This window comes from Epinephelus lanceolatus, chromosome 24, assembly GCF_041903045.1.
Source record: "Epinephelus lanceolatus isolate andai-2023 chromosome 24, ASM4190304v1, whole genome shotgun sequence".
Lineage (NCBI taxonomy): Eukaryota > Metazoa > Chordata > Actinopteri > Perciformes > Serranidae > Epinephelus > Epinephelus lanceolatus.
The window spans coordinates 22,687,024-22,701,691 of NC_135757.1; the positions used below are offsets into that span (position 1 = coordinate 22,687,024).

The 14,668-nt window shown below is 41.3% G+C and overlaps 1 protein-coding gene across 3 annotated transcripts in view; it reads right to left on the reverse strand.

Moving 5' to 3' along the window:
- Positions 1 to 14,668, reverse strand: part of ncam2a (neural cell adhesion molecule 2a) — a 546,541-nt gene that overhangs the window by 77,265 nt on the left and 454,608 nt on the right. For all 3 annotated transcript variants that reach the window (XM_078165636.1, XM_078165635.1, XM_078165634.1), the window contains exons 9-10: positions 6,180 to 6,330; positions 2,388 to 2,575 (exon numbers count right to left, since the gene is read on the reverse strand). In XM_078165636.1, coding sequence (XP_078021762.1) covers positions 2,388 to 2,575; positions 6,180 to 6,330 — 339 coding nt within the window. The remainder of the gene's footprint in view (positions 1 to 2,387; positions 2,576 to 6,179; positions 6,331 to 14,668) is intronic.

Consider the following 14,668-nt stretch of genomic DNA (forward strand, 5'->3'; position numbering starts at 1 on the left):
ACAACCCAGCTACATCAGCTGATATCGAACAGCCCCATCAACTGATGGGTCAGCTGCTTGATGGAAGGGAGTCAGCTGATAGATCACAAGATTTCTTTCTATGCAACCAATTGGCAAATCTCCTTCAGGGCGCTCTATTTAAACAGCTCTGGCCTGCCTACTGTTCAACTTCAACTTCACTTCAGCTCCTCCTTTTCATGTTGTGTCCGACTTATCAATGTCATTTCTGATTGTCAGTGATGCTGCTCTATTCCCGCGGGGTCTTTGCTGTTGCTCTCCCTGCCTTAGGCTTTCCTTGTAGGAGCATGGAAGGGCAGATAAGTTTGCTCTCTGCGCTTAGGCTTTCCTCATTTGCACGTGGAAGGGCAGAGAGGTGTGCTCTCTCTGCCTCAAGGCTTTCCACGTAGGTGCGTGGAGGAGGCTTTCTGCGTAGGCCAGAGGAAAGGCAGAGAGGCCCCAGGACAGAACCATATCACCAAATATAATACTGCAAATGGAAATAAAGTTTTCCTGACTGAACTTAACTAATTTGGTTCATTCTCATAAAGTTGTTTTAAAGTTTTAATCAAAACAGCTCTAATAAACCCACCATATGCTTCCTGCCCAGTACCAAATGGCAGATAAACAACTAGCAGGTGAATATGGTGGAGCATTTAGCAGCTAAAGAGGCAAATACTTCTCTAACAAAGTTTGGTAGAGACTAGCCTGGGAACCAGATGAATCTGCTGGCTCATGTGTTATTATCTCTGGCAGATGCCTCTGGTCCCCCTCCGGTTCAGACATATTTCCACCCAACCTGGCCCACTTGGGGCAAATCATAACTGTTAATCTAATATTGTGTGAGCTTCATATAATGACTAAAAACTTTTGGAGCCTTCGCACTCAGTGCAACATATGTCATGATGTCATGTAGTGCCATTGAGGCATTTTCAGGAACAACCAAGATGGCTGCAGCTGATGTGGAAGTTAACACTAATGTACGATTTTTAAATTGTGATGGCAAAAATACTTGTTCACAAACATACTGATGCTACATCATTTGAGCGCATTATGTTGTGGAATATAGACACTCCAAACACAGGACTGGACAGTAGAGGGTTTACTTGCAAGAAAGCCTAAGAATTGGTACATCATGACAATTTATAGTATCTAAACAAGCAGTATCAGTTGACACACCTACAAACTTTCCAATACACATTAAAAGGTTTTTCCTGTTATTCTGATAACCAGTTCTGGGAACAATTGCTTCTCCTCACGTAACCAGATTTGGTCAGTGTATGTCAGGCCATCTGGCTTAAGTCACGTCAGGTCATCTACATTGTAAACGCTGCACGCTAAGGGCCGCACACATGCCGTGTTTTTTGTGCCCGCAAATTCTTTTTTTTTTTTTTTTATGTAGATGCACAGCAGGCGCACTCAAATGCCAGAGCCATGCCATCGCATGCTCAGCTCGGAACGCAACATCACGCACCACATGTCATGTGACAAGGAACAACCAATCACAGCCGACAGATATCTTTCCCTTCTTCCCTAAATATCAGTCTGTGATAAATATGGAAAAGTTGATCATTTTATTGCAGGGCTACCCAGAGCTTCACATATGTCACACAGACGATAGGCCTACACACTTATGAACAGCACCTGGAAGAAGGTCAGCTCTGCACTCAAGATTTCAGGTAAATAGTCTATGATACCATGCTTGGTAAGGATACTTAGCAACCTCAGATGCATGCTGCTGCTGCTCTCTTTTAAAGCTGGCTCAAAAAAGGCACAGAAGTAGCACCGAAACTACCAAAGAGGAATAACAGAGCCATTGGATTTTGGCTGGACTGCAGCAAAGTGGGTACAAGCCCTATAAACGTGAAAGATAGCTGGTGATCTCATTATTAGTCTCCTCTTCCCTGCTGTTGGATGTTTTAATATATAGTTTTATTTCACCAGCTGGCACTTACATATTCTGTTCAGCATTTGTGAACGCAACTCTATGCAGTTCGGTAAAGTTAGAAAGATATTCACATATTTGAACTTCCCAGATCAATAACTCATAAGCAAAACGTTGTTAAAACACCAACATGGCCTCTTTCCAACCACAGAGTCAGTTCAGCAACGAGTGTCTACAAAGTGCTCCACTGAAAAGAGATACTACAAAAATATTCTTTCTTATACAGTGTAGTGTTACCAAATTCACTTCACACACATATAATTATAGAACTCCTAAAAAGGTAAAAAAGGTGTTTGCTGTGCACATGACCATGATAGTACCACCTCCGCCTCATTTTGAGCCAGCAAAACCCAAGACTTGGAATGACTGTTGCTCCATATGGTGTGTGTACAGTGTGTGAACTTTCTCATGGTCTGTAATTGCTAGCAAAGTGACTTGTACCCACCTCCAGCACAGACTTGCCGTCTACACTGTGGACCCGCGTGTTGGCAGTTCCCTCTGCAGAGATGGTGAAGCGTTCTCTCCTCCACAGCATGGTGGCAGGAGGGTTGGACATCACATCACAGCTTATGTTCACCGGGTTCCCTTCCCAAGAGTAATAGATGGTGTGGTTGGTCAGGAACTTTGGTATATCTGTCAGAAACATAAAGATATTACCTCTCAAAGATGCCTCATTTATATGATAAATCAGCTAAAACAAGACATAAATTGCTAAAAGAATATTTGATGGTGTGTTTGGAATTTGTGGCAGCCAATTAAACACTCAAATCAAAGGTGAAGCTGTACTTCATGATCAAAGACATAAAATGACTTGCTGAGGCTTAACCCACAAATTCCTCATAGAAAGAAGAATTTCATTAATGCTCCCCAAACGCCCTCTGCAATGTTAAAAAGAAAAACTTAATTGAAGCCACTGTGTTCAGGGGAAGTGGATCTCTGTTGCGATCATCTCCGCAAGAACAAAAATAAAGGATGCGAAGAGAAGCTCATTTGCCCCAGCAAATAAGAAGGGCAGTAATAGAGGATCGTGGCGGCAAGCTGTTGTGCGCATTTCTTTCGGCCCAGTCAGCCCAGCTCAGTCGGAGAGGCATTATGGTTGTTTTATGCTCGCTTGCAGGATTCCATTAAAGAGATTGATGCCTGGCTCTCTGTCACAGCCGAGGACGCGTTATCCCCCTGCAGCCTGCAGTGACTTAGTAAATGAGTTCATTAGTTCGGTGGCAGCGGCTGCCTCAGCCCTGCCACATTCCGACTCACAGCCTGTGTCTTCTCTGCAGAGCGGGACTGGAGTCTGAGAGCAAGTTGTCAGCTGTGGCTCCGGCAAAACAAGTTTACAGTGTAATGACAGCGACTTTGCTTCATGGTTGGAGCGTGCATGCATGTGAGGGGTTTTTTTTCTACATGGGGGCATCATTAAACTTTTTCCAAAATGTCGACTTTTCAATGCAAAATCCATGAACCCAAAAGTCACCTCAGCCAGAGGAGGAGAAAATTGGTTTCCACATGACAACAAAGATGCAGTATTCAATTTTTTACCCTCCCTGTCTCTCTGACTACATTTGTTTGTCTGCCCTCTCTCTTTGTTGTTCCTCCGAGCGCCAAGGTGGAAAAAAAAAAGCAATTTCCATTGGTTCAGGCAACAGAGCCGCTCTCATAATGAACCTAATAATTCCGAGGCCAAAATGGAGATCTTTGCTTTAGAGCTCATTAGGCAGGGGATAGCCCGCCCCAAATAACCCCAAACAACTAGCGCTGAGGAATGGGCGCGCTCATCGGGAAGTAGGGGAGCTGTCGGCAGGGGTAAAGGCGACGCATGATATCCTCTCCCTAATTAACCCTTCTGAAGGCTGTGTGTGCGTGTGTGTGTGTGGTTTTGAGCGGGTGAATTGTTTACAATAATATAATGATCTTCAGAAAGAAAAACAGCCACAGTGTGAAAAGAATTATTAAAACTAAGTGCGGTCGAACTTTTGAACTCAGTACAAGACTGTAGGGGTGCACGTGTTTCTCGCTAGGTTGCCGATTTGACTGCTTAAACGTGTGTTTTATTTTCACATTAAGGATCTGAAAGTGCTAATGGAAACGCAGAGAGTGTGGGAGTTAGTGGGGTTATATCAGATCACCAAGGCCCCTTAAGCAACACTGTTATCTTATTTGCCCACGGACAATGTTACACATTTAGTTGCTTTACATTTGCAACTCTCGAGAAAAATAACAAGCGCTTCCATCTGCTCACTTAACTTCAGAATGTTGTTTCTTGTGCTGACATCAGTGTTGTAGTGTTGCATTTAGCAGAATATCTTGAATACAGTGAGTAATCTCAAAGAAAAATCAGTTTCTTAATTCAGTAAATTTAAAACACAGACATATCTTACTATATATCTTCTTACTATATAATGACGAAAACTGTGTGTCTGTGTGTCCGTTCCACATTTTTCTCCTCACTGACTTGGTCAATCCATGTGAAATTTGGCACAGTGGTAGAGGGTCATGGGAGGATGCAAATGAAGCAATATTACATCAATTAGCCAAAGGGGGGTGCTATAGCAGCCAATTGAAATTGCAAACTTTGAATGGGCATATCTCATGCCCCGTATGTCTTAGAAACATGTAACTTTGCACAGAGAAGCCTCTCCTCATGAGGAACAAATTTGCCTCAAGAACCCATAACTTCCGGTTATATAGATTTTCCGCCATTTTGAATTTTTTTGAAAAACACTTAAAATCGATCTCTTCCTAGGAAGTTGACTGATCTGCATGAAACTCGGTGAACATAATCTAGGGACCAATATCTAAAGTTCCCTCTTGGCAAAAGTTGGAAAACTTAAGACAATGGATATTGCGGAGGGCGTGGCTCATCACATAAAGGTGTATAACATCTTTCACCAATCACCACGCAACTTTGTAGGCATATGACCACACATAATCTGAAGGGACCCCTCCATTATTGACCCCATCAAACAAAATGGGGGCGCTAGAGAGCTAATTTCTTATCTAGGCCTAACCGCCATATCTTCATGTACATGTACTTCATGGAATACATTGCTCTTCTTAATGGGTTCAGGTGACTATTTAATCTGCAATTTCCTATGACGTGTATCCCAAACACACACCATGTCAAACTGTATGTGGGCAACTGTGCACTCAATGGGTATGGACTAGTTATACTCCAATTACTTGATTTGTTCATTACACCTTTGAAGTAAATAGAAATCATTTAAGGGTAAGTATAATATTTTTCAATCTGGAATCTATTTTCCCATGGGTTTGTGTCTTAATGACTAACCATGAATGAAGTAGGCTGCTACATATGATATGAGATGAAATGGTACTGGAAGTGTCTGTGACTGTGAGACAGTAAAATGTTGTAAATGATACTCTGTAATCTTATAATGGAAAATATAGAAACATTGAAAACACTAAAGTTCACCGTTGGCCAAGACTTACAACACATGTAGGTATCACAAGGCTATATGTGACAGTATAGATATTTTTTGCTATTAAGTTAGATGATGATGAAACTACTCTGAATAGTGTCACATAAAACACATTACCATGATGCCAGACTGTTTCTGCTACTGAAATAATGGGTGGAAAAGTTGCTTAGTTAATGACTGATGAGGTCTTTGTGATCGAAATGTTGCATATGTAATAACAGGAGCCAATTAACAGACAGATTTGTCCGTGGATACTTTTTCCTTAAGTGATCTGATTGGTAGTGATGGCCAAATGAAGCCTCATGAAGCATTTTCTTTATTTTCTGAGCCCACTAGTTGCCGCTTTCTGTTCATCAAAAGGTTGAAAGCACACTGAATTGCCATTCTTTGAGCCTCTCTCTTTAAGCCATGAGTGCCATCTAGTGGGCTCAGAAAATAAAAAAAATGCTTCATGAGGCTTCATTTGGCCATCACTACTGATTGGTCGGAGGTCAGGCTGTTGACAGATTACGATCCAATAGCTTTACTGAAAACCCTGAGTTACCCCTTAAGTTACCTCACTAACTCCAAATCCTGCTTCGTAGTACAGGCCACAGGTTGAAAAATATCAAACTTACACTTTAAGTATTGCCCTGTAGAAAAAAAAATCTATTACTGATTTTGTTTGAATCAGGTAAGTCAGTTTTGTGAAATGTGTAGTCTTGTTCACACCTGTAGCACAGCCTCAGAGGTGTTTCCCCTTAACTTCCCTTATTAGACCTCTGCCCTTAAACACCTGATCAGACAATAAACATACTCACACTCAATGTCCAGGAACATGCTCTTCTGATGACCTCCGATCCTGCTCAGCGCTTCACAGTCAAATCGACCCAAGTCTGCAAGCCTCACGCCGCTGATGGTCAGCACCGACTTGCCGTGACGACCACGGACTTCAAAGCGTCCGTCCTGACTCTGAAAAAACAAAACCAACAAACATATACAAATTGTTGTTATTCTCTTCTGTTAAGGTACCAAAAAAAGAAAAGGTCAGAAATTGTAGCTGCAAGGTTTATTTGTGGAGCGTCTTGGGTGATAAAGAATTGGCATTTACATCCCTGTAATTTCCACACACTTAATGCCCTTAATAAGTGGCTTGGTGTGTAAACGTCTGATCAAAATCAACCCGAACACAACATTTGTAGCCTGACAGAGCAGCTAATCAGATAGACCTGCGCTGCTGAAACAGGAGGGAAAGATTATAGTTGTTAAGTTTAATAAGGCAATTTATTTGACATTATATTTAAAGAATTTGCCACATCCGTACTTGCTATTGTGTAAAGCTGGATTGAGATATGAAGACAGGAACACATAGCAAACATCCTGCCACCGCTGTCCCCAAGTAATTTACAGAAAGTTCTTCATCTAACTTGGAGCAACTGAGTGTCAGCCCCCCTTGATCCATCCTAACCCCCGTTACAGGCAACCGTCACTTGTCACACGGAGTCGGGGTTAATGCAATAAACTGTTGATTTATTACAAGGTCATTACATCTGTATGAAGACAGATGGTATCAATTTGAAGCAACGGGTCAATTACAGCAGACGAGGCTATCATTCCAGTAATCGACATGCACTCGTAATGAGAAAAAACACCCCAGGAGCATCTTTGTTGCAGACTCTACGTGGCTGTAGCCTCCAGACTGTTACCTAACAGATAACCTTTAGTTACCCCGAAGAAACTAATTCTCAGAGGTCCTGCCTGTGATGCGTTTAAGATCTGCAGAAAGGCTTTTGTTTTAATTGGAGTCCACAGTCCAAAGGCATACAGGTTAGGTTACATGGTGACTCTAAACTGGCTGGAGGTGTGAATGTAATAGTGAATGGTTGTCTGTCACCTGTGTCAGCCCTGTGATAGTCTGGCCCCGCCTCAAGCCCAATATCAGCTGGGACAGGCTCCAGCCCCCTGTGACCCCTAACAGGATAAGCGGTTACAGAAAATGAATGAATGATTGAAAGGATACAGTGACGCCCCCATAAATTTTTCACAGGGGTGGCCAGATTGGGCCAGTGAAAATCTTGGGGTGGCACACATAACCTAAAGCCATAACTGAATTTCAGGGTTTCGAATATGTTATCGGTTAGTTGAAAATTATGCAAATAGGCCTATGAAAAGTTCAGAAATTGCTGATATACTTTTGTTTCTTATTTCACAGTAAATATTACTAATTATCAAATGTACATAGACTAATGAAGGTAACATAAACATTTTAAGTTCCACAACAATCCTATTTCAATACATTTTGGACCCAAGAAGTGTGGACTCGAGTCACAAATTCAATGGCTTTCAACTGGTCTTGAGAAAAGAAAACAAAAAAAACAACAACTTAATAATCAACTTAGACTTTAACACCAATGACTCGTGACTACACTTGGATTTGAGCCTTTTGACTTGAAAACACTTGGTACCTCCCCCCAAACCCAAAGATTAAAAATCTTTTAAAAGTGTGCCACAACTCAATTTATTTCCTAAATCAACTAACGTTATCACAATTCATTCCCTGCAAGCTGACACTTACTTCCCCGGATTCACTTTATCTGAACCAATGTGATAGTATCCAGTGAAGTTGCAGGGGCGTCAGTTGAAAAAATGACACCAGAGATACAAAAAAGAAACTGCAGTGTAAAAAAACACACAGAAAAGGTACAAAATACAGACAGACATATTGACTCCAACAAAATTGTTTTAACATTAATTAATTAATTCCTTCATTCATTCATTTTCAGTAACCACATATCCTGTTAGGGGTCGCGGCTGACATTGGGCGAGAGGCGGGGTACACCCTGGACAGGTCGCCAGACTATGGCAGGGCTAAGGTATAGAGACAGACAACCATTCACACTCACATTCACAACTGCGGTCAATTTAGAGTCACCAATTAACCTGCATGTCTTTGGACTGAAGCTGGAGTACCCGGAGAAAACCCACGCTGACACAGGGAGAACATGCAAACTCCACACAGAAGGGCTCCCCCACCCTGGGTTTGAACCAGGAACTATCCTGCTGTGCTAACCACTGCCTCACTGTGCAAACAGTTTATTAAAAATAAATAGTAAGTTTTTAAAGCATTTATGATTTTTGAAAATGATTACTCTGTTGTTAAAAACGGTATTACATTAGGTGAAGAGCACATTGAGACTAGTTTAGGACTCGAAACAAAAAGTTCAGCACTTGGGACTTGACTCTGGACTTGAGTGTAAAGCATTGAGACTTACTTTTGTCTCGAAAAAAGTACTTGGTCCCACCTCTGTTAAGTGTCTATACATGTTAGGCGATTGATTGTTCTTCAAATGGGCTGGTTGTCCTATTCCTTAAAAAAACAAACAAATATAGAGCTTTTATTTGAGTACATTGATTGTAAGGAACAAAACCACAACTGGTTTAGGGGAGACTTGTGGGTACTCAGAACCAATTTTCAGTCAGATATCTTGAGGTGAGAGGTCAAGGGACCTCTTTAAAAAAACACCATGCCAGTTGGTCCCACGCAGAAAGAGCACAACTCTCTGACCTTCTGCGTGCCCACATGGAAAGCCTAAGGCGGAGAGAGCAAACCTCCCTGCCCTTCCATGCGCCTACATAGAAAGCCTAAGGCAGGGAAAGCAGCAGAGAGGAATCGTATTATCTATCTATCAGCTGACTCCCTTCCATCAATCAGCTGCTCCATCAGTTGATTGGGTTGTTTGAGCTGAGCTGATGTAGCTGGGATGTGAGCTGAGCTTGACGTCGTGTCCTGCCTGAACTAACACTATGCTCAATTTTTGATTTGGGGCTGAATTGTCCTTTAAACACCATCAGTTTCCTTGTCATAATATCAGCTTTGCTGTTGAAGCATATGGTCAGAAACTGGTAATTACATGACCTTTTGTATGACATGAATACAGCTTTACTCTGATAAAGCTTATCAGGAATTGAAGTTATAGACTTCCTGCAGCACTTTGTTGCATACACTGTCAGATGCTGCAAAAACAAGAATCTCTCTAAATACAGCTGTAGCAACAAAAAAACCAAAAGCATTGTGGGGTATCCCTGTACTTAATGGGCTTACTGGGAGCCTAATTTGACTCTCAGCTTCAACTGTCTTTTGTTTTGTTTTTAGTTCTAATTCCTTTATTAGGAGCAAACTCACAATACTAATTTGAGTGTAATCCTACATTAACTCGCAGGCCTTGAGCTAAATAACTTCTCTTCTATTTTTACTCTATTAAATCTGTTTATCCAAGTTGACTTAATTGACTAATTAGAAGGCAACAATGTGGGGAAAGCAAGTCAGATAGATGTTTTAGTCATCAAAAGTCACGATAAACAATTGTATATTGTTTTAACACCACAAAGCTTCTGCACAGCGTGTGTCTGCCCCTCATATCATTTCCTGATGGTGCTTATAAAACATGTCCATGTCAGCGGTCTCATCATAAAAAGATCTGCTTCTTAGATTATACAAGCCAGTCCATTGCAGCGTTACTTAGCAGTGATAGTGTAATCATGATATGTTGCTGCTAGCACTGATATCCATTTTTTTTTTTTGGTTCACAGAGGCTTCAAGAGCCCAGGATAGATTGCAACCCTAATGTATGCCATGTGCCGTTTGGTGAGTACTTACATTGAAAATACCCCACGGCACTCTCAGACTCTATGAATAATAAGAAGAACTCAACTAAAACTGTGTTTCCTATTCATGGCGGTGCCTCGTCTGTGGAAAGAGAATGTCATAGCAACTTCTTCATTACACATTTATACTGAAGAAGAAACAATGAAGCAAACAAAAGCTTCAGTAGTCCGTGTTCATCATGTTTATCATCTGGTTTACTGAAATAACACGGATACAGGGTGTTTTTGTTGGGTTTTTTTGTTTTTTTTAGAAAGGGTCCTCCATGAATAGGAAAAAAATATAAAAGAATAAAATAAAAAATAAGTACTTCAAGATAAAAGATGAAGATGGCATTGTTTGAATGATTTATCCAGTAAATCTAATCCCTCCTCCCCCAGTGAAAGTAATTTTAGACTATCATTAAATGAGCTTAGCGTTAGTTAAGGCAGGACACAATGTCACATCCCAGCTACATCAGCTGATCTCAAACAGCCCAATCAACTGATGGAGCAGCTGATTGATGGAAGGGAGTCAGCTGATAGATCACATGATTCCATTCTATGCAACCAAACCACTCCTTCAGGACGCCAAATTTAAACAGCTCTGGTCTGCCTACTATTGTGGATTCCTCTCCAAATGGCTTTGCAGCCCGCCTCCACCCCAGCTCCTCCTTTTCATGCTGTGTCTGACTTATTAATGTCATTTCTGTTTGTCATTGAAGCTGCTCTGCTCTGTTCCCGGGGTCTTTGCTGCTGCTCTCTCTGACTTTGGCTTTGCTCATTTGCACGTGGAAAGGCAGAGAGGTTTGCTCTCTCCACCTGAGGCTTTTCACGTTAGTGCATGGAAGGGCAGAGAGGCCCTAGAACAGAGCCATACCACTAAATATAATACTGCAAATGGAAATAAAGTTTTCTTTGACTAAAGTGATCCTGATTGAGATACGTATTTTTCCTGTTACCTGTTGTGCTATTTATCAATGTAGATTGTTTTGAGCTGCAGAGTGTTCAAGATGTCTGCCTTCTCTTCAGTATTATATAAAAATATACTTATTGGATGGGTGTTTGGAGCGGCCAAAAAGCATGAAGAAGGATCAATATTTCAGCAATAAATTCACATATTTGATATACCAATTAAAATTTGAATATATTGTGCAGTATATGAAAAACAATTATCAAAAAATGTCAAGTTATTCTACTTTCAAAGAGGGAGCTAAAATATGATTAAATAATCATCCTTGACCTGTTATAAAAACTTTACTTCATGGGTTCGCTGAAAGGGTAATCCTGACTATGACCATACAAAAGTTCATATGGCTTTATTGTACATTTCTCGAGGAATATAAAGGTAAAGTCACCTTGTATTACAATAAAGCATATTCATAATTTCCTTACATTAGACATTTCATTTAAAAAAAAAAAAAAAATATATATATATATATATATATAGATACATATATATATATGTATTTGTATAAAATTTTGAAAGGATACCTGTCCACGATTACGCTGACTTTGTCCACATCAAATTTCATGTGATTTTACTGCAGCATTTTTAATTAATCAGACTCTAACCAAAATTTAAAGGTAAAGTCAGCTCAAATTACATTATAACATTCAATAGCAGGATCAAAGAGGAAAAATATTAGTTTTGGTTTTGGGTGAACTGTCCCTTTAAAGAAATAGTTTAACATTTTGGGAAATACACTTAGACACTTTCTTCCCCGAGGGTTAGATGAGAAGATCAATGCCACTCTCATGCCTGTACATAATGTATACTTATACAGCAGTTCATATGATATCCCATGAATTAGGGCCCTTCGAACAACGTTACATCCTTAATGTTAAGTTACATAATTAATGTAAAGTTACAAATATTCGGCTTAGGCAATTAAAGTAACAGTAGTTAAGTTTAGGAAAATAAATATGGTTCAGGTGTACCATAAAATGGTACATCACCTCAACCTGCCTCCTAAGTGGACCAGTCAAGACCTTTTCGTTACTCCCATCAGCGCAGTAGTAACGTGTTTGCAGCCTTCCAAAACACGTGGGTTATGCACAAATTACTAGCTAATTATTACGCAGGATACTTTCCTTTTCTTACTTTTACTTTTCATGGGAAAACATACAAACACTGAATGAGAACAGCCTGCTGTATCCTGAAAATATTGCAGCAGACACTTAGCTTAGCTTAGCATAAAGACTGGAAACAGTGGGAAACAGCTAGCCTGGTTCCAATCAGAGGTAACAAAATTCGCCTGCCAGCACCTGTAAAGCTCACTTATTAACACTTTACATCTTCTTTGTTGATTCTTGTTGTCACCATGAGGTTGCCAGGCAACAAACAAAGAAGTCCCTGCTCCCTGCCAAGAACTGAAATGTCTGTTAACGTTATATATAGAGAGATAACACGTAGGCTACAGCCACGTAGTTGCCCTTCTTCTACTTTTTGACCTCTACATCACTGTGTCTGCATGTATGTTTCTTTGTGCCAGTGTCCACTTGTGTATATTTGCATATTTATAAGTAAGTGTGTGGTATCTGTTGATTTGTGTGCACATTCTGCACACCTTCGCCATAGATTTCTCCTGTAAATCAATGCACATCCAGCCCCTTCTAATGCCTCCCTGCCTCTGCTAATACTTATTATGTGTGTAAGCCTCATAAGCCCCGGCCTTGAGGCCCCCTCTTTTGAATCACACTCTCTTTACGTTGTCGCTCTTGGACTGCTCCGGCATTGTCCTGTTTAGAATAGCTTATCTTTGCTCTTATCACTGCAATACTATCAACCAATGGGGTGGAGCGGCTTTTAAAGGCTCTGTTCTGGTGTCTTTGTGCTGCCACTGCACACTTGCTTGTTTGCCTCGCCAGCTGAGGTCAATGGGATCGGGAGAGTGTGCTTTGAATAGGAATGCTAGAGAATGGAGGGGATGAGGGAGGAGGAGAAGGAGAGGAAAGGAGGGAGCTTCTGAGTCAGGAAATTACTCGCTACCCCCCCCTTCCTAACACCCCTTCTCTGCCAACTGACAGGGTCTGTCTCGAGACCAACTCAGCCCCTAAAGCACAGCCTGTTTGATATGCAGCTCAGTCCATCGACAAGGCAAGCGGCCAGTGGCGAGTCACATGCACACCCTTGGACGCACACAGGCACACGCATGTTCCTGCAACTGTGTGTACTCACACATACTGTATACATGTGAGCAGTAGGCAAGGAGATAAAGGGCAAAGAAATGTGGAAGTTGAGGGAATAGAGGAGATGAAAGGACAAGCAGGTGAGCAAAAGGAGGACGGAAATATGAAATGATATGAAATCCAGTCCCTATCTGATCCATAAGATCTCAAAAAGGAGAATAGCTGAGGTTGCAGTGAACATGTGAAGCGGTATCTTGAATGCAGTCTTTCAAATGGGATTCTGGAGACTGTGTTACTTAACTCCAAATGCTGGAGAATTTTCAGATATTAAAAATGTCAGCTATAAATGTCAGCCAGGCTGGAAACACACTGTAGTCTAATTCTGGAGAGCATTGCTTATTCAGTTTGGCGTTGGGGCTGAACACGGGGTGTTCATATTTGCACCACAATGATTACCGTATCACCTCATCCTCATGACAACAACAAAATGACATTTAATAATGGCTTTCTGGTTCAAGGAAATGGAAGCCAACACAGGGCGGCAGCGGCAAATCCTGGGCTAAACATTACTATTATCTATTTTCCCTTGGATTTTGCAGTGCAGTGTGCAGCTTTTGTGACCAGGTGTCAAATAGAGAACAAAACAATAATCTGAAAGGGTGTGGGAGTCGGCTTTTTTCAAGGTATAATTGCCAAATGCCTTTTGATAAGAGCTCCAATCAACACAAATACACCTGCAAGCTTGATGTCTGAATAGCAGAGGGAAAGGTTAAAAAGTTCTTCAAAAGTCTGTTGAGTCACAAACAGTGAGTCAATCTTTGCAACAGCCGTCTGAGCAAAAGTACGGGGACCTGGTCTGAAAGGAACAGCTCACTCCAAAATCAAAATTTCATATTTTTTCTCTTACCTGTAGTGCTATTTATCTGAGGCAGGGGACCATGGTCTGACAATTGCGAGATATAGACAAATATTTGTGGGCCTACGATAAAAAACACAATAAACAGGTTAGCAAAACAAACACAATTGGGTGCGATTAAGTTGCTTCAACGGGTGCAAATTAACACACCGGAGCTGGTAGACACACCTGCCGGTTCCTGGTCTGCCGGTCAGCTACAGCAGCACAGCAGAGTTATGCATAAGAACAGGACTGTGTGCCGGTGTTTCTCTACAGTTGTAGGGGATGTGAATGGAAACATCCAACATATACTAACATCACCCAGATGTGCCGATCACCAGGATGAGTAAAAAGCAGACCAGAGGCCAGCTCCTTATCCCCACTGCTTTCAGGCAGTCTTAGGACACAAAAGCAGAATGGCATACGTTGCAGACGTTGCAGGTGTACTAATGGAAACACACTGAACATAACACACAGTACGGCATCACCCAGATTTGCGGATCACTGGCAGCATCCTTCTTGTAGCGTATAATGAATGACATGACAAGACACAACATCCTTCAGGGGATATTTTTTCTGGTGGCACACTGGCGGCACAGTGGAGCAGTGTCGAAAAATGAAATGAAAAATGATAGCAATATC